General features: G+C 35.5%; 1 protein-coding gene across 8 annotated transcripts in view; it reads right to left on the bottom strand.

Moving 5' to 3' along the window:
- Positions 1-26,969, bottom strand: part of LOC149534956 (uncharacterized) — a 59,379-nt gene that overhangs the window by 20,504 nt on the left and 11,906 nt on the right. For all 8 annotated transcript variants that reach the window (XR_016357824.1, XR_016357825.1, XR_016357826.1 and 5 more), the window contains exons 2-3: positions 12,125-13,053; positions 11,750-11,999 (exon numbers count right to left, since the gene is read on the bottom strand). Coding sequence is in view for 3 of the 8 variants with exons in the window: in XM_089806721.1 (XP_089662847.1) it covers positions 11,750-11,999; positions 12,125-13,053 (1,179 nt within the window). In the remaining 5 variants the exon portion in view is untranslated. The remainder of the gene's footprint in view (positions 1-11,749; positions 12,000-12,124; positions 13,054-26,969) is intronic.

The raw sequence follows: 26,969 nt of genomic DNA, 5'->3' as shown, positions 1-26,969 counted from the left end.
AATTGTTTTGAATATAGTTAGCAGTACATGAAGCTTCTGCCCAAAGATAATACTCTAAATTTTGATCAAATATCATACTCTTGTTGCTTCTATAATTGTTCTTTTCTTCCTTTCTACTACCCCGTTTTGTTGTGGGTTATAAGAAACAGTATACTCCCTCTTAATTCCTGCTTCTTTACAAAAATCTTTAAACAAATCTAAGGTATATTCCCCTCCATTATCAGTCCTAAGAGTTTTAATTTTGTGTCCTGATAGGTTTTCAATTGAGAATTTGAATTCTTTAAATCTCTTAACGATTTCTTTTGGTTCTTTACACTTTAAGAAGTAAATCCAAGTTTTCCTAGAGAAATCATCTATAAAAAGTATATAGTACCAGAGTCCTCCAAAAGAAGGAACAGACATAAGTCCACATAAATCTGAGTGCACTAATTCCAAAACATTGTTAGTTTTTCTAGTGATATCTTGAAATGGACTTTCAGTGTTCTTACCTAGAGCACATCCTTTGCATATGCTTGAATGATCTTTATTCAACTTAGGTAAACCAGTAACCATCTTCTCCATAGTCGATAAGGCTTTCAAGTTAAGATGTCCTAACCTTCTAGCCACATTTCATTTATATCAGCAGCTTCATGAATTAGGGCTTGAATAGGTTCTATGGTTAATTCATACAAGCATCCCTTTGTTTGACCAATCAACTTTGATTTCTTAAATGAGTTCTTAGACCAAGGCATTACTTTACCGTTCACGAATGCAACATTATGTCCATCATCTTCAAGTGTTGTAACAGAGATTCGATGTAGTGCCTGCCCCTAGTTCACATTTTTGCTTTCATTGCCAAACTCTTTTAGGCCAGTTTTATGCTTGATGTTTAGTAGCCTTACTTATAGATTTTCAGATATTGTTTTAGATTTAGTTGATTATATGATGAGATTACTTGGTACTCTACATTTCATGTATGTATGATGATTATTCAAGTGATTTTAGTTATTGATGATGTTTAAGTTAGATGGATTATAATATGTTTTTCTTATGGATACTTACCCCATACTGCATGTGTATGGTGTGCGTGTTTGTTTTCTTTATGTATGACGTGACTGATGTGGTTAAGGAAGGGAGTCGTAGTCACCTGCTAGTCAGAATCTACACGATGCACCACTTCCTGCCATTGCCTATTTAGCTTAGAATATTGTGTTTGTACATGCATGGATTTTATGTAGGTTGCAAGTACCGGGTATCGACTTCCTTGAATTGTCAGGATGAGTGTACTCTATTGCATTATCTCAATGGTAAGAGACCGAAGATAAATTCTTAAGTCCAAATCCTAAACCCTTAAGCCATTTGTCCTAATTGATAATTAGGACAAGTATCTGAGTCAAGTACCCTTCAAATGTGTCGAATGACGTTAATTCGTGATTATAACCCTTTTGTTTGATTTAGTATGTGCTTTGCTATGATGGATTTTCATATGTTATTTTATGAGTCTTTGATGTATTTTCTATTAATTAAGTCTAATTAAAAGATTAAATTAATGATTTAATTTAATGAAAAATTATTATGATATTTTAATATTTAATTATATTTAATTAATTGCGAAATTAATTAAATAAAAAGAATTAAATTTTGGAGATAAAAGTTTAAGTATAAATTTAGAACATGATAATATTTATTTAATTTAAATAATAATATATTTAGAGTTCATTTTTAAATAAATGCTAAATATTATCGTTATTTAAGTTAATAAATATTTTATCAATTAAGTTTCTCAAATAAATTAAAAGTGAAAAATATATTATTAAAAGATTCTAGATCGCATGATGCATGCATGAGTTGAAAATAAAAGAAATTAATTAAAAAGATAAAATAAGTGAAAACAATAATGTTATTTTAATTTCATAAAGTGCGCATTGGATTAAAAGTAATAAATTAATTGAAAAGCAAAGTTAAATGGAAATTAAATAAAGTAATTTAATAATTCATTTAACGTGCATGAAAAGATAAAGCATAGAGTAATAAAAGTTAATGGAGAGTTTGAGTCTTGTGAGCAAGGAGTCCTCTCAGGTGAACGCACAATTAGTGCCCCAATTTTAGGGAGAGAACTCCTTATCACAATTTGGGAGTTCTTTTTCAAGGAACCGCGAGTTTTGGAGAAGAAAGAAATTTTTCGGAAAGGAGAAGGTTCTGAGAGGAGAGATTCTTCTCTATAGTTTTCTAAGGTGTAGCGATTAGCATCAGTGTCCAGGTAGACGCTTGTGATTTTTGCATATTTTAATATGCTCTTTCTTTCTTGTCTTCATTGTGTCTGTTTAATGGGTGCCTGGATAATTCTTGTGATGAAATTTATCATATTTTGAATCTCTGGGGCGTGTGTTAAATCTTCTATTTTATGGAAAACCAAAAGACCTGTAAAACCCTCTTCGGTAGATTTAAGAAATAAGAAATTAATTGGGAGGGGTTTGAAAGAATATGAGAATTCTTCTTATTAAAAGAAAGAAATTATATACATTTTTTAATCGAGGTTCGTAGTAAAGTTTCTATCAGGTTAATGTTGTGAATTTGTAAAAAAAAAAAACTAAAAAAAAAATTAAAAATAAAATTAAATAAATAAATAAATCAGAAGAGATTTATTTTGGTTCTGCGTATATAGTATTATATAATTTAAATTATCATTTAAAAGGAATTTATATTAAATTTTTAAATTTTAAAAAAAATGTTATTAAAAAAAACGTTTTATAAAATATATATATATATATATTAAAAAAAAAATTAAAAATAAACTATAAATATCGCATGGAGGGTGGGCAGTCACATCCCACCCCCCTGTCGGCAGCACTATCCACGACAGTGGACTGCCGGCAGCCACTACCTTGGCAGAGCTGCACGGCCACCCTTAAATAAGGGTTGGCAACTGATAAATAGCGCCGTGTGTTTATAAAACGCATTTGATATTTATTTATTTTTAAAAGAGGTTATTATATATGTTAGTAAATTTAATTTGTTAAAGTTTTTAAATATTAATTAATATAAAGTATTTAATATTAATTTTAAATAAATAAAATTTATTAAAAAAATAAAATTAATAATTAATTAATAGTATTAAAGTAATTATTAAATCATTTAAAAATATTAATAATTAAATGTTATATATTTAAATAAATTATTAATTAATTTAATTGAATATGATTTAAATAAGATTTATTAATAATGGAAGTTATTAATAAGATTGTAAATTTAATTATTGATGTTAAAAATTTATAATATTGATTTTAATAAAATCGTTACTATTTTATTTAAAATCATTAATGGTTATTTTTTTATAACTTAATAAAATAAGATAAAATTGCCCTCAGATTATTCTGCTAGGAAATTGACTTTTAATATGAGGGTAACTTTATATATGTGGGTCGAATTAAATGATCGGGTTAAAGTATAAGGGTAATACTAAGAATTCTATACACTTGAAACATAAATTGAAATATACACTTGAAACATAAATTGAAACACAAAACTGGAACTTTACTTTTAACTCTATTGTGTATTTTGAAATTAAATGCCAACTATGAAACTGTACCATCTTGTTTGTATTGTCTATACCTTGGTGTGTTGGGGGTTGATTTTAGCATTGACCAATCCTAGGTTGTTACCAAAGGCTTGGGGGTTATATGTTTGTGAGGTTATGCTGATGTTGGTCTCGATCTTGATTATTTTGCTCAACCATGTATATGTTGATATGCTCTATGTTGAGTGTGTTAGATTGCTGATTACTGTTTTCAGTGCCTTGTGAGATGGTGAGATTTATATTATGGGTTATCTGACTTGACCATTTTTGAGTCATCAATCAGTTATATTTGATTTGCCTTCCAGTCGCTTTGAGAGGACTGAGATGTTTTGGATGATTTGTTCTTGATGATGTCATGTTGTGACATGTTTGACTTGACCATTTTGGAATCTTCTATCAGTATTATTTTGGGACATTTTATAGTTGCTCGTTGAGAACCAATAGATATTGTGGGATACTTTCCGGTTGCTCATTGGAGAACCGATGGATATTGTGATTTATCATTTGATGTTATTCAGTTTCTCATGAAGAACTGATGTGATTATTGTAGATTATACTTATGATGCTTTCCAGTCACTTGTATAGGACTGAGGTGATTTTTCTATGATTTGTGATTTCATGAGCTTAGGGTAGGTTATCTATATGTAGTGTCGGGAAGTGGCTTGCAATGGGGGTCGGGGCCCTAAGTGGCTGCTAGGGTAACTCATTGTAAGTTGTTTTAATAAGTGATAACATTTACACTAAATGAGAGTAAAATGAACCTAACAAGATTAATTGTATGTTCTCGCCCATGCCTCGAGTGCTAGTACAGACTAGGATGGGAGTAGAGAGAACGCTTGGTTACGACCTTGCATTTCGTAGTATGCCTCGTCAGTATGAGAGGATACTAGTGGCCGCAGGGATCACTAGGGACCCGGGATTCCTAAGGGATTGCTCGGGTAACTCCGAACGTGATTCGTGCGATAACACTTGCCCGCTTATATAGTAGATTCCTACGTGTCTTTGTGTGCCTCTGAGTCTAGATGTCGATCTATGTGTTGGAACCTTTGAGTTAGTATACTTTTAGAATTTCTTGGACTTGGAGAGTATTTGTGTTATGTGATTTGATATCTTGTTTGGGACTTGAGACTATCTTGTTTGGGACTTGAGACTATCCCCTCAGCGCGGTGGGAGTGGGCCATTTAAGTTCCATGCGGTCGGGTGGTAGTGCTTTTTACTCTTACCATTGAGATCCGTCCGTGGTCACCGTGGTTGGAGGTTATTGGGATACTATTTATCATGTTTAGGTGATATTTACTGGTGCATTTCTTTATATTGATGATTAGCATTTTAGATTTCTTTATGCATATGTTGTAGCATGTTTTAGGAGTGATGTCCCTATTACTATAGTACTGACGATCTTATCGGTGACTCGGGACGTTACGCATAGGGGATGGCTAGGACCCACGATGGGCTAATGATGCTATTGATGGTTGGGAGGAACCACGCATTTAGTTAATTATGTTTTATGATGTTATATATTTATGATGGATAGATGTACCATGTATGTTATTAGTTTCATTTACTTTATTGCACTTGTATCATGGATTCGATGAGGATGATGTATTTCTATTTTTACATGTATGTATATTCTTTTAAGCCTTTCATACCCTGTGACATGTATAGTGGATGAATGAGCATTCCAAATTAATTTGCCAAGAGGCATTCGAAACAAATGTATATTAAATGGACATTGGACTTTTCATTATTCTTTCATATGGATGTGGTATTTGATTGGACTTAGCAGTAGATTAAATTTAAATGTGACTCAATGTTTTGGGATTCTTAAGGATTGTAACTTGTTATGTATGTTTACAGTTGATTGTATGTTATTGCTTCCACTACTATGCGATTGATGTGAATGATTTATCTTTCTTGTTTTTAAAAAAAATGTTTAGCAAACTTAGTAAAACTTTAGGTTAATTCTTTTGGATCCCTTGGCGGGGCATTACATTAGATTCCTCTTTATTCCTGGTATGTAAAGTACTCTTTTGAGATGGAGAGAAATATCCGACTTCAGTTTCAAGGTGTAGTTCCCAATTCCTTTGACTAAATGATTGGAATTATCACCTATGGTAACTTCACCTTTAACTTCTTCTAATATTGAGTCTAGTACTTCTTTGTATCCTGTAATGTGTCGAGATGATCCACTATCAATTACCCATGCTTTGCTTGATACTTCATTTGATAGTGCAAAATACAATACACGTTTCTCAGGATCATAGTTTTTTTCTTTCCTAGTAACATTTGTATAGTTTCCTTGTTGCTTTGTATTCTCAGGGCAATTAGATCTATAGTGTCCAAATTTTTCACATTCGAAGCATTTTATTTTGGATAAATCTCTTAGGTTTGTCATTTATTTGATTACCCTTCTTCTTGAAGTGCTTCTTCTTACCTTTATGGGAATTTGTGTTGAAAACATGAAGTTTTTCATCTTCAGTTTTCAATTTTCCTCCTTTCTTAAGTTTCCTAGATTCTTCTTGAAAGCAATCTCCTTTAAGTCTATTGAAGTCTGGAAGATTGCCTCTAGCACTTACTCCTTGTGAGAATGTTTCCCATGAATCCGGTAACCCATCTATAGCCATAAGTGTTAGCTCTTTGTCTTCAATTATGGTCCCTATACTTGCAAATTCATCTTTTAGACTAGCCACCCTTAGGAAGTAAGAATTCATAGATTCTCCCTTCTTTTTTTGTATATGATTGAGTTGCCTTTTTAGTGCAAGGGTTCTAGTCACATTGTTAACCTGATATGCATTTAATAATGCATTCATCATATTAAATGGTGTTTGATGTTTCATTAGCATAGGTATTATTACATTTTTAACTCCATATAATATGATTTGAATGGCTTTCCTGTTTCCTTACTCCAGATAGTTTTATGAGGATCAGCATCAAGTTGCTTGGATTCTTTATCAACAAACTGTTTCACATCATTGTCTTCAAGAATCGTCATGATTCTGAATTTCCAAGCAACAAAGTGTTCTTTTCCATCAAACCTGTCTTTGAGTTTGATTGCGCTAGCCATTGAAGGTAGAAGGATATTGCTAGATATTTTAAATCTGATTGTCAATTTGCAGAGCCTAGGTTCAACTACCAGGGCTCTGATACTATGTAAAGTTTCTACAAATTCTGATCAACCAATATTGAAATAATGATATTAATCTTGCTGAAAATTGATCTCCTTCAAGTCTAGATTGAATGTTATTGTTCAAGAAATCTGAAATGAATTCTGGAAATTAAAATTTACCTCTAATCTAAATCGTCAAGGAGCATATTGCTAGAGGAGCAGGCTTTGGTAATTGTATGTCATCTATCCACAAACTTGTTCCTATTTTATACATAAACCAAGGGTCTTGTCTTTCCATAAGACACACCCCTTCTAGGTCGGCCCTCCGTGAATCAATCCCTTTTCATAAAAAATTGGCAGCCTTTATCATTTAACTAATAGTTAATTAGAAATTAACCACAATAGTTATTTTAGAGGCATATAAGTATACCTAGTAAAATGCCAATCATTTAGAGCAAGTATTTATCATGAGGCAATATAAGGGAACTTATATGCATATCAAATCTGTCTGATAGGGAATATCAGAACATTGATATAATCAAGTTATAAGGATTTAAAATAAATAACTCACCAAGTCTAGATTCGCCATATAAAAGCTTTGAACAAGGTGATCAGGTTTGAGGTGAAGGTTTACCTGCTTAGGTATAGCGAAGCCTGAAGTGCAGGGAATTTGAATTATTCCCGTTTGTTGGCCAGAACTAATTTGGAATTCTAATGGAGAATTGGCAAGCTCCTGGATTTCCAATCTATAGTTTTGCGAACCAACAAACAATGCCCACTAATTCTTCCCTACCTTTCCTCGCAGCATACATCTAACCACTTTTGTCATAGTCGACCTCTATATACTACATAGATGCAACTTAATCATTCAACATCAAGAAACTTGGACGTAGTTCTAGCTCCTCCCGTGCTTGGATTTTCCGTTGAACACTCTGACATTCAAGCTTTGTCACCTACAGCAAAAATATGAACGCCCAAACCATGCAATTTCTGCTTTTAATTGCTCGATGGTTCTTTGTCCATTCCACCACACCAGACTCGATATTTCTCATGAAATAGATTCACTGCTTACCCATCACAAACCCATTCTTAACTCACAGCTCTACATTTTTAACATTAGCAAACAATTCCTGCAACTTCCTTGAAAACTAGATTGTCGACCACCATTGTTGATTGTGTCATCTCCAATTCTTGTCATGGCTAGTCGAACCTCTGTTTCTTTTCCCTTCTAGCGACCCCTAGCACTTTTCCATAAACGATTACATGAGTCTTGAAGTAGTTTGTTTTTCCTTATGAACTTTGGTTCTTTTTGAGCTCACTCGTATTCCTTCACCTAAAGGGCACTAACAATTGTCACCATTACTTGCTTCAAGCCACATGTAATATTCCCCTCTAAGTATGTCTTCCAATACTGAAGGTGGGTTCCACACTTGGCTAGACTTTGCTCCCTGGAGAAATCAAACTTGTAATTTGGCATGCAGAAAAACTCCAATATTCCCTTCTATCGGTATGAAATGTTAAATTTTCCTTCCTAGCTTTATGAAGCAATTCTTCCTTTAGATATATTCTTGACCTCATGTAACACTTAGGCTTCTTGTCTTCCTATTCTAGCATAGTCTCTCTCTTTTGCCTTTTGCTCCCTTTTTTAAATATATATATTTATACATATTTAACTTAAATCCTCTAGAATGCATTATATAAATATATATGTATTAAGAGTTTATTAAATGCAAAAAAGGGCAAAAAGTATTTAATAAACTTGATCTGAAGTTTCTAGAGATCAAGAGGGAGGGGGCATTACAGTCCTCCCTCCCCATAATTACTTGTCCATGAGCAATTTCAAGGTTGGATGTAACCAAATTTGTTTATTTTCCTGTGTGACATCTTCCACAGGTAAATCCTTCCATTTCATGAGGTAGTCCTTGATCACACGCTTCTTGGGATTCTTTTCCCTTATGTCAATGATGGCTTCAGGTATCAAAATCAATTTCCCTTCCTCCTCCAATGGGGGCAATATTGCTAATGGAATTACATTATGTCTGAATGCTTTCTTCAATCATGAAAAATGGAAGGCATTGTATACCTTGTTGTTCGAAGGTAGCTACAACTCGTAGGCTACCTCTCCAATTCGCCTAACAACTCAATAAGGTCCATAGTATCTTAGCTTAGGTTTTTGTAATCCACTACGTTTGAGGGAAGATTGCCTGTAGGGCTGCAATCCTAAATAAACTATATTATTAACTTCAAATTGCAACCTTGTGCTGATTTGCATATTGTTTTTGCTGATTCTGAGCTTGTTGGATATTCTCCTTCAGTGATTTCATAATATCTTGGCTTTTCTGCAACAAATTTGGGGCTTTGAGCACCCTACAATCACTCAAGAGTAGATCCAAAAAACTTGGTAGCTTGTATCCATAGAGACCCATGAATGGAGACATTTTCATAGACATGTGGTATGTTGTAGCACTACTCACTGAAATGCACCCGTTTCATCCATGATTTTTGTTGGCTTGAAACACAGTTCCTCAAATAGCCTTTTAACCATTATTAACAATTTCAGTCTGGACTCTGAACATCAATTTGTGGATGGTAACTTGTACTAGAAGTGAGTTCAATTCCACACAACTTAAACAATTTTTGCCAAAACAATCATAAATTTCTTATCCCCGTCACTTACCATGTTCTAGGGCAGCCCATGAAGTATAAATTTTTTTTTGAAAAATAGATCTACTACTTGTACCGTCGTGTAGATAGCTTAAAAGGCAAAAAATGTGCAAATTTAGTTAAGTCTATCAACCACAACATAGATATTATTTCTTCCTTGGATAGAAGGTAGACATTTTATAAATAATGGAATCCATAGAAATACTTTCCCATTTATTATTAGATATAGGCAAGTGTTGTAACAAACCAGCAGGGTATGTATTTTCATGCTTATTTTGTTGACATATTGGGTACTGTTGTACAAATTTCTAAACTTCAATTTTTAATCCTTTCTGACTGAACCTTTCTCTAATCTTCTTATAAGATTTGAAAAAACCAGGATGACCAGACATAGGAGCATTATGAAAAGATTTGAAGATCTCTAATTTGAAATTAGAGTTAGGCACCAAGAAAATTCTATCTTTATAGAAAATAAGCTCGTTTTGCACCATGTACCTGTCATCATGGAGATTCCTTCCAAAAGGCTTGATGAAATGTTTTGTTTATCGTGTATGCCTGATACCCAATCACAGAACACTGAATGGTCTTACGGAAGGCACTGTGGAGAGGTCGTACGGAAGGAAGGTATGACCATACGGTGTCTAGGAAGTTGTACAGTAGACAAATGCAATGATGAGTGTGGCAGTTGGGTGGCTGTACAAAAGAGATATGTGGTGGTATGGCGGGAAGGAAGGCAATCTGTACGATATTTGAGGGGTGGTCTTACGGATGATGTAGTTGGTCGTACATCAAAGGAGGGGCAAGTCGTACAGTATCTGGGCCTTGGTCATATAGTGTGGGCAATAGACTGATGAAGGTCATATGATATCTATCCGAGTCATAGGGTGATGTACAGTATGAGTGTGTACGAATGGTAATGTGTCGTGAGGGATGGAAGGTATTGCAGGTTGCTTCGCCAATGATTCAATCCGTGCTCAGAGTTATCAATACAAGTGATTCGCCAAAGACACCAAACAACACTAGTAAAAATGTTGAAGAAAACCAAATGTTGAAGAAATACAAATATAAGTATTTGCAAACAAGGATAGTGCGCGGAATTGCCAGATCCGAGCAAATAATGCAGGACGGAATAGGATGAGGGATTAATCCCATAGAAACCGGAATAGCCAAGTAGGGAAGGTCTTTCACTTCCGAAATGGCGAACAACAGAGAATAATCTCAACAAGAATTCGCAGTACAAAGAAATAATCAAAATCGCATACCAACGACTACCTACAAACCGTGCTTAAATACCTATCGAGGAAAACCATTCCGAGGGTGTAGTTGATTGCTACACTAACCTACTAAAACAAAAACAAAAATGAGTCTGAGATATACTAAATCAATCGGCCCATTAACAAAGGTTTGATTAATTATTTGTTTTATGAGGGGAACACTACACTTGAAGCCCAAGCATCCTTTGCATACTCAGCTATGAATTATTACTTCCATTCAGCTGTTACCTCTAAAATTGAACAGAACTGTGGTCTTATTGATAGAGCATCAGCCACTACATTGCTGCAATTTAATCATCCATTTTTGTTGTCTTTAACTCAAATCTTGCTGGTTCAAAAAATATTTGAGACTATTGTGATCAGTCTTAATAGTGAACTTACTTCCAACAAGATATTGTGTGAAATTGGTAAGGGCATGCATTATTGCTAGCATTTCCTTGTCATAAATTGAATAGCTCTTTTCAGCTCCTCTCAATTTTATACTTTTGTATGCCCAATACTCTTATTGTAAGAAGGACATGCAAGCCCTCTAGAAGATGCACTTTTATATTGCTAGGAAAGAGCACTTTGGGACATTTGCTTCTGCAGGAGAGTTGTACCATTGACATCACTTTGCAGCAGTGGATCAGCTGAACTTTGTATCAAGGACTGAACAGAATCTATCTAATTTTTTCCAGTTGTGATCTCACTATCCTCCAACTCAATAATTGCACGCTCTTAAGCATTTGCTAAAATTGGTGTCTAGGCTTGTTTTGATGAAGAAAGTAATTTGTCATAGAGCACTTTTAGGAAAAGTTTAGAAGAATCTCGGCGTTGATGTCCTTTGTTAGCAATAATCTTCCACTTCAGTTTATGCTGCCCAGACCTACAGTTTAAGTGTTTGCTCCATTTATATCTTCCAAATTTCCATCCAGCTCCTTTGTTTGTCATAAATGGTAATATGGGGTCTTTTAGCCTTTTGGGTATTATGATATTTCATTTACTTAATTGTCTTATTGCTTTTCTTTTGGTACATATAGAAGATATTCGTTGAAGAACTAATAAATTTATTTTTAAGTTGATCTCCTGCAGTGAGATAATGTGTACGTTTAAATTGTTATTCTTTATTCCTTTAAATAACATAACATTTTAAAGATAGCAAATTATTACCTGTACTACTGTGGAAGCGGCTATTGAATCATATTGCAGAGCTTTTGATCCTACAACCTTGTTAAGAGTTTCAAAAGACTGCATTATTTGAAGCATATTGGTCCATGGTGAATTTTCGCCATCATTATCTTTGTAGAACAGTTGCATCTTCAGAGACTGCTGGACGTGAAATATTTTGCTCAAGATTTCACCCATTAGTCTCACCACTAAGGACCACTTTTCACATACCAGTAACAATCTCGAGAGATACCTGTCAGGCATAGACCCATCATAAACATTTTGAATTAATTCATTCAGGGTATACCAAATACCACAAAATTGATGGACTCCAAAGAGAAAAGGGATGCAACAAAAGATGACCTAAATGCAACTTACTCAGTTGGAGTGTGCTCACGGGAACTGGTAACATTCAACGCATTCCAAATGTCTCCCTCTGTAGAAGGCCATCTGAACTCTTTTACGTCCAAAGTAGATAAGAAATCTAACAAAAGATGAGTGGAATCATCAGGCAACTCACAAACATGTGCAATCATCAAATCACTAATGATAATTTTCAGTCTTCCAAGAGGACTAAGATCATCTTCGTCTGACGTTTGTGAAAAATGTCTATCCAGAAAGCCCCTTCTTAATCCTGTGCTCTTATCTCTTTTCTCATTTAAAGAAACATCATTTTGTTTAACACTCATAACTGCCTCCTCTTCAGTTTCAATGTATCCTTTCATATCACCTTGCTTCACTTTACAAAGACACAATTCTGTTATTGTGGGCATTACTGCAGAGGGGAAAGGCTCAGATGTTGCAGATGTTTCAAGTAAATAATGTAGTGTCATCAAGGTGGGAAGGGCCAGTCGGGTTTTCTCAAGCACCTGCTTTCTAACTTTCTTTGCTTCTTTATAACCTGCTGTTAATAAGGTGTAAATTTGCATCAAACTCTGTATAACCGATGTTTCTGTCAGTTTCTCCCCTTCACATTCAATCCACATATATTCACAACGCAATCTCTTAGTCTGTAACTTAGACAGATTTACTAGATGAACCAATATAGGTTTGAAGAGGTAAGTATCAGAAAGCTCTGGTTCGCAAACAATCATGTTGCAGGCCAATAATGAAGAAGTCTGGTGCATGTTTTGGAGTATCTGCTGTCCAGTTTTACCTTCCCCTGATTGGCTTTTGCCAGAAGTTTGATTAGATAAAAAAGGGAGTATCTGAGTGCATACTGCCTGGTAATAAACTTCATTGCTAGTAACAGACTTTGGCACCTTGGCTAAATGTGCAGCCACGTTACTATATACTTGAACATCGCCCTGGAAATGCAAGATATTCGCTCATTTAGATGGTAACACTTATTACTAGCATCCTAAAGCTCTATTGATCAAAACCATTAATTATGAAGATTCTACCCTGGAATTGATATATGCATATGAAATAATCAAATGAAAGTGCATGTCCATAAAACTTCAGAGCATAGGTAATTGGAGCTTCCACAATATCTTAAATTTAGATGTTTATTTTTTGTGGGATTTACGTTTAGAAATAAAAGATGTCTTTTGCTAGCAATGCTTCCTAGAGGCTATATATAAATCACATACTCTATACACTACACATTTATTTGAAAGAAAATAATGTAATACAATATCATTGTGAAATTATTTGTCTGAATCATTTCAATCTTTTGGTTTCACTTCCAACTATTCAGAAATGCCAGAAAGGGATTCAAGAATAGAAGCTTTAAGCATATGAAAATTCATTTAGGACAATTCACAACTTCCATGATACATATTTAGTTTTTCAAAGTACATATCAATGTATCACACTCAACAAATGGATTGTCATGATTATATTATCAGTCTTGTGCCGCATGTCATGATTATATTGAGACTTGTAATCAATGGGGTACTCCAAACCTTCCAAAATCAAGAAAGCTGGATGGTGCAATATCCAGGCACACTCAACAAATGGATTGTCATGATTACATTTATCAGTCTTGTGCTGCATGTCATGATTATATTGAGACTTGTAATCAAGGGGGTGCTCCAAACCTTCCAACATCAAGAGAGCTGGATGGTGATATTTTCCCCAATTTTTCTCAAAAACACAACATAGAAATTTAATAACAGATTTGCATGCAAAGATTTCACATTCATTCAGAAAATACCAGTATCCAGCTGAAAATATATATATTATGAAAATGACATTGCTTTACAATCCCACAACAAACAATGCAATAACCAATCTTAAACACAGAAATAAAGTCAGATTGATGATTAAAAAAAATATATTAAAGCACAAGTGAAATACCCACGTGATATCTCCAACGAGGCAATGGGTTTCCGTCCACTACCTTGGAGCGCAAGGATTTTTGTCCTCAAACTAGCGAAAAGCTAACAGCTTCCCAAATAACTCTTCAAGAGAGAAAATGAAATCCGAATCACAAAACCAAATATGCGGAAAATGAATCCTCTCCCCCCTTTTAAGCCCAAATAGGTGACTCCTCGTATTCCAATCTCTGTTTCTTTATTTCCTTTTTTTTAAAATACCTTTCCCCACCAAGAAAATAAATTGCCCATAATAATAAAGTGACATTTAATAATATGAACTTAATTTATGAAGTCAATTTATTAATTAATCAATTGAGTCTTCAGGGATTAAAATCTCTGATCAGATGGACTCGGATATGCATGTGTGATAGCTCATCGAAAAGGTCTCGACAAGATGCTCCTAGTCCAACCCTAAAATGACAAGAATATTGAGCATGTTGACTTACTAAAAATAGTAAGTGTCCAGAAACCCCATTTAAACAACCCAAATTGGTCAGCAACTAAAACTAACTAAGCCTAAAACTAAACTGATCCTAGAGAATACTTGGTTAGCCCTCAATACCTAGGCAAAATGGGCTAACAGCACAACAAATTCCACTAACATGAAAAAGGGGATATGACAGTCCTCCCATCCCAAAGATTTCTTGTCCTCAAGCGATCTGCATTTGTATGTTGGCACCAAATGCATGTATCCCAGATCCACCTCACAATTGATGCTATGTCTATTTGTTGTGCTACCCTAGTGTAAAACATCTCCAACCCCAAGAGTTGTCAAGCAACTCAACATGAACCCAAACACCAATCAATTGAATGTCAGAAATCCACAACATCTCATGAGTATGCTCAATCAGGACAACTTGACTTATGATGCTATCATAAAAGGAAGTGCTCCCTACCTGAGTACCTCACTCTAGCTATAATTGCACACACCTATAATATCAAGAGGTGTTGAGAGCTCAACAGTGTACTAACCTCCATCAAGGAAGGAATACAACAAATCCCTCATCTCAACTCTCTAATCCATAACCCATGTGAATGCTCTACCTAGATCCCAAGTGAAGACTTGTGCAATGTCCATGATATCTCTAACTAACTCTTGTAATACTTGTGCCAATGAGAGGGATAATAATTGCCCAAGAATAATCCAATAATAGGTGTCGCACGGGTGAACCACTCTATAGAGAATGACTCAAAAAACCAACCTAGCACACCTCCTCAGCTACGCAAGAATATATACCATACCAACCATCCATGTCTCACATATACAAAGAATACATCAAAATCAAGATAGGTCCAATCAAATCATCAAACCCCTGACGCTCAACTCGGATCTCATCTTCACGTAACTAGAAGTGGTGAAGCCTATCAGTGCAACTCGTCCAAGCTATACTACTAACTCTATCAACACCCGAGTCCCAAAGCCAACTGCCCTTACATCCATCGGTTGTAAGGAGATAAAAACTACTAGAAGAACCTACAATCCCACAACTACTTCCAACCTCTACAAAAAAAACACATATGTGTTGACCCTGCAAGTAATCCAGTATGTAGCAACTAATACCATAATCACCTTGTAACCCTGTATCTGTACGAGATCCATGTGATATTGAAGTAACCAACCTTCTTAGATCCAATCCACACCTGCGCCTTATCAAGTCCCCCACGTGTGGATCAAACCAAAAATGATGAGCACTCCTCACTGTATATTCACAATGAATAGAGCTCGTCACTAAATTTAATCTGCTCAACTGAATGTGGATGAATCATGCTCAAGTTGATCAACTCTCGCACTTTCATCCCTAACAACCTCCTCAACTCTCATATCTAAATGTTGAGCTGAATTAGAGCATGCCAAATTTAATTCTTGATTAAGCTCAACAATCTGGTTTGTAACCTCATAAAATGCCCCAAAGGCCACCCCTAAAGTGTCCTTAGTATCCGAGAGCTCGCAAGTAAGGGTGTCCACTTCTTCCTTCTTCCTTAACATCTTTGTGAGATGTGTTTTCTATTTTTTTACAAATAAAAGGTGTTTTTCCTGACGAATTGTTTTGCAAGTTCACCCAGCCCATTTTCTAATCAAGTTTCAGGCTTTACACCATGTTTTGTTTGCCTTGATTTCTATGTCTTCATAGGGTTGACCAGCAACCTCTATATCCGTGATGGCATCCTTGACCAACATTATGTTGGAAGGGAATCAATAGCTTAATGGTCACGATTACAACACTTAATAGCAGCACATGATGATATATTTATAATTTCGTTGTGTTGATAAAATTGTTGTGGGTATGAAATCATGTCCTACCCAAATTTAGACAAACCAGGATAAATGAACTGAATGTAATCGGGAAGTTGTCATGCTGCTCAAAATTTCAATTACAAGTGATCAGCTAGCTCAAGTGCCTTCCAATAAAACTACTAAAGAAATCTAGGACATCTTGCAGGATCTTTATGGGACAACTGACAAGAGTTGCACTTTCTTACTTAAGAATATGTTGTTTTCTACCATTGTGGATGAGAAGACATCTCTCCAAGAACATCTAACAAAAATCAAGGACCTAGGTGACTAGTTAGAGACTACTGGTTGCAAGGTAGTATTATGTTGAAAAGCCTGCCCCTATCCTACAAGCACTTCATAGAGATGCTCCATATCACTTTTACTAGTATTGTCCTAGCATCCCATAATCTCTACAACAGGCTTCAACAGCAGGATAGATTGAGGACACAATTTGGAAGTCATGCCAATTCCTTATCTTCTGAACAAGTGGCCTTCACAGGAAAAGCCTCACATAAACAAAGATAAACCTTGGTCCACCCAATAGAAAGGGTTAGGTAAATCTTCAATTTCTTCTAATAAGAGTGAGTTCAATGTGATCACTATCACCAATTTGGTCACCTAAAGATAGATTGTAGGTATCGGTTGGCAGTAGCATAGTCTTCACGGAAAGGATCTCAACAGAAGGCCCAAGTTGCTACGCATTCTGATTAGAAGGTGCCTACCTCCTATGTGATAATAGCTACATGCTCATCAGATCATTACACATCCTCAACCTAGTACATTCATTCTAGTGCCTCTCGGGATTTCACACATCGTTGGGATTGGTTCACAAAGTTCACACCTTCCTCTAATTTAGTTGTTTTTGGAGGAGAGGAGTATACAATTGTGGTAAAGGAAATATACAAATTTCACTTTGTGGATGGGATTTGAAATATCTTAATGTATAATTTGTTCCAAGCATGAAGCTCAATCTATTGTCAGTCACTCAGATTATGCTTGTTGTCACCAACTCGCACAAGTGTACTATTGTTGACAGGGGGTCTCAAGCTATAGTTGCAGTTGGCCTCGAAGACCGTGGTCTTTAAAGACTCATTGATATAAGCAATTCTCCTAAGCAGGCCATGGCAAGAAAAAGTACTTCCATCAGCAATATAGGCATCTAAACATCCACTATCTCTCGCAATTGGCACAAGATAGTCTAGCTAAGGATTACTTGAGATTCAAACACAAAATTATGGCATTTAAAAAACATGTCAGGCTAAGAAACTCTGTTTTCAGATTGTGATGCTTGGAGGGCACCCAAGCCCTTGGAATTGGTCCACACAGATGTTTGTAGGCCCATGATGTTACATCCCAAATTTTGACCTAATTTTAAATTTATTGATAGCCGTTAGATTGAATGGATTTTCTTTCATAATCATGTGAAGAGGGTAGTTAAATATATTCGTTGTATTCATTATGGTAACTGTTTAATGAAGATGGTCATTATCCATTTTTTGTCATGTGATGTTTAGCAGTTGCTTGATTTTGGAATTATGGTTAATAATTAAATTCTTTATCTATATTAAATGTTATTATGGAATTATTATGGAACTTGTTATTATCGTGGAAATATTGCACAGGTGATTGCAAGAGAAGATGAAGGGGAGAAGCATTTGCTAAACAAGATCAACAGAATGGGATACTAGCTTAGTCCAATTATCAAGTTGACAGGTATAACCTTTAATTGCCTTAGTAAGGACCTAGCGACTTGAACATCAGGATACAATCAATGGACCCGCATGAGCTATTAAATAAACATTTAGAATATTAATTATTTTAATTAAAAATATTACGTACCTGAAATGGTTTTTGATTGATTTTTCCACCACATCATTATAATGTATACCTATGTACGTGCACATAGATATAGGAATAAAAATGACACCATAATATTATTTTAATAAATAATATGATGCCACCTCATAAGTAAATCTACGTGCAAGTAGATAGATATATATTATAATTAATCTTGATTTATAACCTTCAAATCTTTTTTCCATATTTATTCAATTTCTTGCTAAAACCAAAATGCACATTTGGCACATTTTTGGCGATCAAGAGCCAAGTCTCTTCTTGGTAAGTTACGACTTCTTGGAAGCCAAAGAGACTTTGAATACCTTTTTATTTTGAGCCGAGAGAGATCATAAGCATAAGAACAGATCACCCAACTTCCTTCATATCACCTGACTTCTTTCATATTACCCGACCTCGGTTTCATAATACCCTATACCTCGGTTGATATCGCACGATATCTTTGTAATCATTGCTTTTTCCTTCAATTTGCCTTTTATATTGATGTTTGTTGAAGACGTGATTGATAATCACACCGGGATTTGTGCTTAAAGATTTCCTCCGTGAAGAGTGGGACTGATTGATAGCGTCCAGCAAGACTCCATTTTTATTTCTAGATTTCACCAGGTTATGTGGTTGTCCATATTCCAAGCATTGCAATATATTTTATTATCAGATATTACTGCATTCTGATTATTATAACAGTAAGATAGTTTTCATATTATGATGCAAATAATCTTGCTTAAATGTAATCGCTTAGACCATCTTTAGGATAGAGCTGTTATGATGAATGAAAGCCAAGTAACCATGACATGATATCATATTTTATTTATGCCATTGAAAGTCAAAATCAAATGATATTTATTCTGCAAGTCTTAAAAATTCCATTTCTCAAATCATAGATTGTGATAAGCTGGAAACTGATAATATTCATAAATCAATTGAGGATCAGCAAATAGAGTTGTTTGCTCTAAGATTCGAGCACCTAGGACTCACCGGCCGTATAGCCATGGATAACATGGAAATCAAAGTCAGACATGACATAACAAATCTAAATTTGTTTCATTTAATAGCTCATGCTTATTCATACTATTGTTCCCCTGTTGTCAAGTCGAGCGGTGGTGATCAAGTCATTGAACCCATCAGAAAACCTTGGCCAAGGTCGTTTAAGGCATGTTTGCCATCTGTGATCACTTGATGTCAGTAGAGTCAGTTATTCAGACATGTCCGTCCATAACTATGCATACATTCTAAACACCGGAATGCTTAGGTGGCTGGACTAAAAGTATCTCAAGCCTAATCTCGAGGTAGGGAGGGTCTTTCTATTCAATAGATTGTGTGGGGATAAATATGGTCCGAGATAAATATGGCCCGAGATTGGGAAGTTAAGCCTAAGCCAATGCTTCTCCTCTTACCAAAAACCAAGGCTTGCACAATCAATCAAAGACTCATCAGATACTTCTCATATGTTCTTCTTTCTTTTTCATGTTATGCATTTACTTTACTTATATGCATGGAAAGATAGTATATCGTTATTTCAGTTATTACAGTTATTACAGTTGATCATTGTTACAGTTATTTCAATTGAACGTTATCATAGTTATTTCAATTAATCGTTATTACAATTATTACAGTTGATCATTGTTACAGTTATTTCAATTAAACTTTATCATAGTTATTTCAGTTAATCGTTATTACAGTTGATCATTGTTACAGATATTTCAGTTGAACGTTATCATAGTTATTTCAATTAATCGTTATTACAGTTATTTCAGTTAATCGTTATTATAGTTATTTCAGTTGATCATTGTTATTGTTATTTCACTTGAGCTTTGTTATCTCAATTAATCGATGGTAGTTAGAAGCAATTAATGTCTCATGAAAAGGAATTCAATATATAGTTGAGGAAAACTCTTTCTAGATCGCTTTTATTTTGTTATGAAAATCCATTTGTTACACATGACCACTCCACCAGTCATAGGATGCAAGTATATTCTCCTCTTTGTTGATGATTTCAGCACGAAAATGATAAATCAAAAGTGTCCATTATGTTTCAAAAATTTAAGGCCTTAGTGGAAAAAGAGTTTGGTTATCAAATTGCCACTCTTAGGTCTGACAATGGTGGACAATTTTGTTCATCTGAGCTCTCTGACTTCTGTACATCATCACATGGGATCAAAAATAAGCTTACTACACCTTACACCCTACAGCAGAATGATGTTGATGAGCGTAGGAATCGTACAATCACCTGGCTGACTCGATCAATGTTGAAGCATCACAATGTTCCCAAGAAGTGTTGGGTAGAGGCAGCTTTTACAGTTGTTTATCTTTTGAATTGGTCCCCATACATGTTAAGAAGATGATTACAAAGGAAGTTTGGTCTGGACAAAAGCACAAAATCAGTCAAGTGAAGGTTTTTGGCTCTACAGCATATGTTTGGATTCCACATGCCAAGTACACCAAACTAGATTCCAAGACTTAGAAATTGATGTCCAAATGATACAATGATACACATAAGGCTTATCAGTTGATAGATGTTGAAATTGATTGTCTCATATTTAGGCAAGCTGTGGTGTTTGATGAAGACCGAGACCCATTTCAGCCTTCTCCAATTTCAACCCCTAAGGATCAGCCTCCACCACCTACACAAATGGATGTTTGCCTTGTGTTCAATTCTCTTGATGGGAGAGATTCAATTGACATTGTGCCACCAGCCCCTTTGCAGGTTATTCAGGCTCCACATCCTGTAATTCCAAGTCATGTCATTCCTCCTATAGTGGATGTCGGTTCTTCTACTCTCTTACCTAAGTGGTAGGCAAAGACCTTGGGTGATCTTCATGATGATGAGTTAATTGAGGGTAGATCTGCCCACAATAAGAGCAAACAACATACCACAGTCAATTTTGCTCTTATGGGAAATTACGGCCAATATTCATAGTATTTTTGAGCCCCTGACATCTTTAGAGGCTGGTATATTAAAGTGGGAACAAACTATGGCAAATGAACATCAAAGTCTCATGAAAAACAACACTTGGGTGTTGTCCAACTTCCACTAGGGAAGAAACCCATTGGCTACAAATGGGTCTATAAGGTCGAGTATAAGGTTGATGGTTCACTTGATAAATACAAGGCATAGTTAGTTGCTGAAGGGTTCTCACAAAAGCAGGGCATTGACTAAGAGAAGACTTTTTTGTTCCCACTACCAAAATGAGTACCATACATCTTGTCATTACCCTTTCAGCTCAATTTGGTTGGCACATCCATCAAATGGATGTCAAGAGTTCTTTTCTCAATGGTGATCTGCAAGAAGAGGTTTACATTTACACAACCTCTGAGTTTTCAGGTAGAGAACATCACGTCTGAAAATTGGTAAAGAAAATCAAGATGACATGACATAGCCTTCAAGTTTTCAAGTTTCAGGTAAAGAACATCAAGTCTGCAAATTGGTAAAGAACATCAAGTATACATGACATAGCCTCTGAGGTTTCAAGTTTCAAGTAAAGAACATCAAGTCTGCAAATTGGTAAAGAACAGGCACCTCGTGCATAGTACACCAAGATTGATAATTATTTGATTGATCAAGAGTTTCAGCACAGTCCTTCAGATTCTATTTTATGCATGCTACTGGTGAGATTCTTAATCTTGTCATCTATGTTGGTGATCTGATCATTGTTGATAGTCCAACACATTTAGTTGATCAGGCCAGACAAAATTTGTGCCAGACATTTGACATGACAGATTTGGGACTTCTTCATTATTGTCTTGGTGTAGAAGTTTGGTAGACAAATATTTTTATTTTCATACCTAGGTCAAAGTCTGCCAAAAGTTTGTTACACAAATTTTGGACTTAGAATTGCAAACCCACATCTACAACCATGGAGAAAAGGGATGAACTTTCAGCTAAATCAGATTCACCAATGGAGAATGAGTCAGCACTCAGGCAACTAGTGGGCAGCCTTATCTATCTCACTGTCACTAGACCTGATGTAGTGCGTAATAAATCAATGATGTAATTAAAAATAGTTAGTATGGGTTTGGGTAGTTAAGTAGAGAGGGGATGTATCGGTTGGTCTTCCTAATCAACTGACCATTATTTAAAAACTTTGGAACATGAATGATGTACTTGTTTTTGGTAATCAAGAAAGAATACTGATTTCCCTCACCAACATTGGTATGCTTGTTATTGGTAATAAATGTTTATATTAATATTGGTACAATTGAATTCATGCTTTCACTATTTGTCTTGGTAACCATTCCACATTTTGGTGTTGTTGCCTAAGTTTGAACCTGGAGGTCATATATTAGACATGATGGAGTAATACCACTAGTACAAGTCACAAACAATGACTAGGAAGAGGAAGAAATCACAAGGGAGGATCAGGTGGTACCCTAGGAAGTTTTTGTCGACCAATTCGTGCAAAGGGAAGCCCGAGAGAAAGCTGTTCCATAGAGCACGGTATGGGATGCACTTTCGGTTCCAGCAACAGTGTATGACCTTCTAGGACAAATACCTCAGTTACTAGCGAAATATTTGGTACATGTGGAGGAAGAAAGAGCCGAAGTACAAAGAGAGCAGAGAAGACAACAAGTACTACAACAATTCGCCGAGAGTACACAGGAACTTTAGGAGCAGCAAAACTCAAGGAGGACAATTGGGCAATAAAATGATTCATGCCCCTGATTCCAAATAAGGACTCAAGACAAGTACAAGAAGAAGAAACCAAGGGGGAAAGTGCCCTACGGAGGATCCTACAGAATAGGAAGCAGGAAGAAAGACATCACCATCTAAGAAAACTTGTTAACCAATCCCTGAGTCCAAACCAAATAGAAGAGAATTTAATTGAAAACACAATAAAGGGTAAAGCCAACTTGGCAATCTCAAAAGGACGGGGAAGGAAGGGTGAAAAGACACGGAGACCCCTGCACAAAGAGAGCATCGATCTACACATGAACAAAGCTCTAGCCAAGCAAAGGGAAAACTAGAGGGAGAAGGAGAAGTTGTCGAGCAAAGTACTCAAGACACCATCCCGACAGGAAGGAACACCTGACACTAGCTATCGTATGAGTTACACTTCTCCTTTCATGACAACCCCTAAAGTTGGAAATTGGGTTACAATAAAGAGTGTGTTGTGATATGTGAAGGACACTCTTGATTTTGGCATTCTCCATGGCAGAAATTAAGATCCTTAGCTCATTTGTTATAAAGACTCAAATTGGCAAGGTTTTATTGATGATTAGAAGTCTACTTCTGGGTATGTTTTCAGTTTAGGCACAAGTACAGTCACATGGACCAGCAAGAAGCAGCAAGCAATATCACTCTCCTTTACCAAAGCTAAATACAGAGGAACAGTCAAGGTGACTTGTAAGGCAGATTGGCTTTGACAAATGTTTGTCAATTTGCACGTCTCAAGCAAGTACTACTCCCTTTTTCTGTGATAATCAAGGAGTACTGAAGTTAGCCAAAAGTCTAACCTTCCATGAACAGACAAAGAATGTAGATCTTCATTCTCACTACGTTTGCCAGCTTATCGAAAATGGATCTGTAATGTTGCAGACTGAGGACAATACTGCAAAGATCCTCACCAAGTCCTTCGGTCTAGAAGACTTTGTCAAGTTTAGAGGGCAACTTGGTTAGTTGATAGAATGACCATTAAGGAAGGGTATTAGAAGTTAGAACATTTTTAATATTTTCAGCATCTTATATTCTTGCTATATTTAGCTTATTCTTCTAGAACCCTAGTTAATGGCCATTTAGGCTTTCTTTTTAGTTTGCTTATTTCAGCTCTACTTTTAGATATTGTCTTTACTTAAACAACTTTGCTTTCTGGTTCACACTATTATAAGCGTCTACAAAACTCTATTTAAATGTGCATTGCTAATACAATTAAACATCTCATCTTTAATAATTTCAGCTTATATGCATATTTTTTATACCTCATGTATGTAAAAGTGGACAGGATCTCTGATAAAGTAGTTTCACAAATTTCTGACAATAATTCACAGTAATTATGATGTAGAATAGAACTGAACTGGTTAATATATATTTATGTAAGTTGTTGCAACAAATAACTTGACCAAATCTGTTATAGCAGACCCCATATAGAAGAGAATTTTAAATTACTGATCAATGTTGAATGAAGTTATTGACAGCTGCAGAAGGTACTTAGGATTGTCATGGTTATTGATCCACTTCCCATCGGCAGCGATAATATCTATGTAGGCAACAGTCATGTCACGTAGACCATCGGCAGCGATAATATCTATGTGGGCAACAGTCATGTCACGTAGACACATGACCCTGTGTGGCTATTGCCACGTAGGGTCATGTCCCTACGTGGCATGACTAATCTTTAATTTACAATGGTCTAATAACCATTCCTAAGAGTTGCCTGTTATTAATAGTTCCATTCATCCCTACTATCGGGCATAATAAGGAAGACCGATATTGTGTTTAACTTCTTTGTATATGTAATTATGTGTGTGTGTGTGTGTCTTTGCACTATGTGTGTGTGTGTGTGTGTGTGTGCGTGTTCTTTAACTTAGAAAGAATACATATACAATATGATCTATGGATGATTCGGCTCGACTGATGCTATCGATAACCTTTAACACTCCCTCTTAGCGAGGGACAAGTGAGTCATCCAAAAAAGCTCATATTCTCTTCATATGTGCACTGGCATCAACCTCATTGATGCCTATCACAAGAATAGGTTATCTGATTTCCAACAGGGACAGCAACTTAATCTAGTCTATCAGATAACAAGAATTCACAATGTCATGAACTCTATCATGACAAGTATTATGATCTCCGGCACTCTGGAACAACTCAGTGAAGTATGATCATAATACATTCGTTATCATCACTTTCGACATTCCAAGACAACAATTTAATGAAGTATGTCATGACAACAAGTCCACTATTGATAAGATCGCCATGTTACAATAGTTACCTTTTGTTTACATATAAATGAAAGATTGTCACTTGTCATGACATATTACATACAAATATAAGATAGTAACTTTATCATCAAGTATTTATATGAATGTACATATATATTACAAAAACTGAGATTTAATTTCAGTAGTTACAATCACATTTGAACCATCCCAAGTTTACCTCTGAACTACTCCAATTTAGGCTTGGATAGAGGTTTAGTGAGTACATCGTCAGTTTGATCATTAAAACTGATATATTCTAGCTTGAGAACATCTATGTTCACCATGTCTCTGATGTAATGGTAAGGAATTTCAATATGCCTTAATCTGTTGTGAAAAAATGGTTTTACTAACAACTTGATGCAGCTTTGATTGTCACTATGCATAACTATAGGCTTTAAAGGCTTCCCGAATAATCCAACTAGCAATTTCCTTAACCATATTGATTCTCTAGCTCCCATAGAAGCAGCTAAATATTCTACTTCAGTGGAGCTAACTAAACCAAGATATCATGGCTGAACCAAGACTCAAGCAACATCTTGTAGTGCTTTTACAGTCAGTGGAGCTACCAGCCCAATCAGAATCAGAGTACCTATGAAGTTGGATCTCAACTTGATCATATTTAAGAGCAAGTCCAATCGTATCGCGCACATATCGTAAGATGTGCTTGGCTGTCATGAGATGAATCTTCTTAGGTTCGCACATGAATTGACTTAAGATACTAGTTGTGTAACATATATCAAGACGAGTATTCATCAAGTACATTAGTGATCCGATTCTCTGTCTATAGTAAGTGGGATCAGTAGGTTCTGATTCAAATCCGTCATTTTTAACCTTGTGAAGATTTGTTTCCATTGGTGTAGCCAAAGGCATGCAGTCAATCATTCCGAATTTGGTCAAGATGTCAACAGTGTATTTTCCTTGATTTAGGAAACTGTAGTTCTCCTTTTGCCATACTTCTAGACCCAAGAAGTAGTGAAGGAGTCCAAGATCTTTCATGTCGAATTCAACTACCAAATCTTGTTTGCATTTTACTATCAAAAGTCATCAACATATAATACGAGAATAATCATATCACCATTAGATGCTTTGAAATATATATTAGGATCAGCTCATTTTCGGAGTATCCTAATTTAGAGAGATAACTATCTATCCTTTCGTACCATGCCTTGGGGGCTTGTTTAAGACCATAGTTGCCTTCTTTAATTTGTGCACACAATTATTTTTGTCGTGAGTAACAAATCCTTCGAGTTGTTCTATATACACTTCTTCTTCGATAACACCATTTAGAAAAATAGTCTTAACATCCATTTGATGTATCTTCCATCTTTTAGATGTTGCAATGGCTATGATAGTTATGACAAAGGTGTATCGAGCAACTAGAGCAAATGTCTCTTCATAATCAATTCCAGCTTTCTGAGAAAATTCTCGAGCTACAAATCTGGCTTTGTATTTTCCAATACTACCATTCGGAACATGTTTTATTTTGAATAACCATTTGGAGGAGACAACAAATTTATCCTTAGGTCTAGGTACGGCGTCCCATACATCATTTTTCAATATAGATTGATATTCTTCAATCATTGCATCTTTCTAGGGTTGACATGATAATGCTTCTTCAACATTTGATGGTTTTGATTTGATTAGTTCGGATACTAGGGCAACATAGCATGAGTGTCTTCTCGTTCTCTTGCTTTCTCTGAATACTTCATCCAGTTCTACTTGATTTTCTTCTATCATCTTTCTTTCCCAAAGTGGCCTCTTCTTACTGTCAGGGTTTTCAGCATTTCCTGTAGTAGAATAAGAATGTTCATGATCTTCTAAACCACTCTACTTCTAATTCTCAGCTATGGGATTC

Source organism: Cupressus sempervirens, chromosome 10 (genome assembly GCF_028749045.1).
Source record: "Cupressus sempervirens isolate cs-2001-9-10 chromosome 10, ASM2874904v1, whole genome shotgun sequence".
Taxonomy (NCBI): Eukaryota; Viridiplantae; Streptophyta; class Pinopsida; order Cupressales; family Cupressaceae; genus Cupressus; species Cupressus sempervirens.
This window is presented reverse-complemented; position numbering and strand designations above follow the sequence as displayed.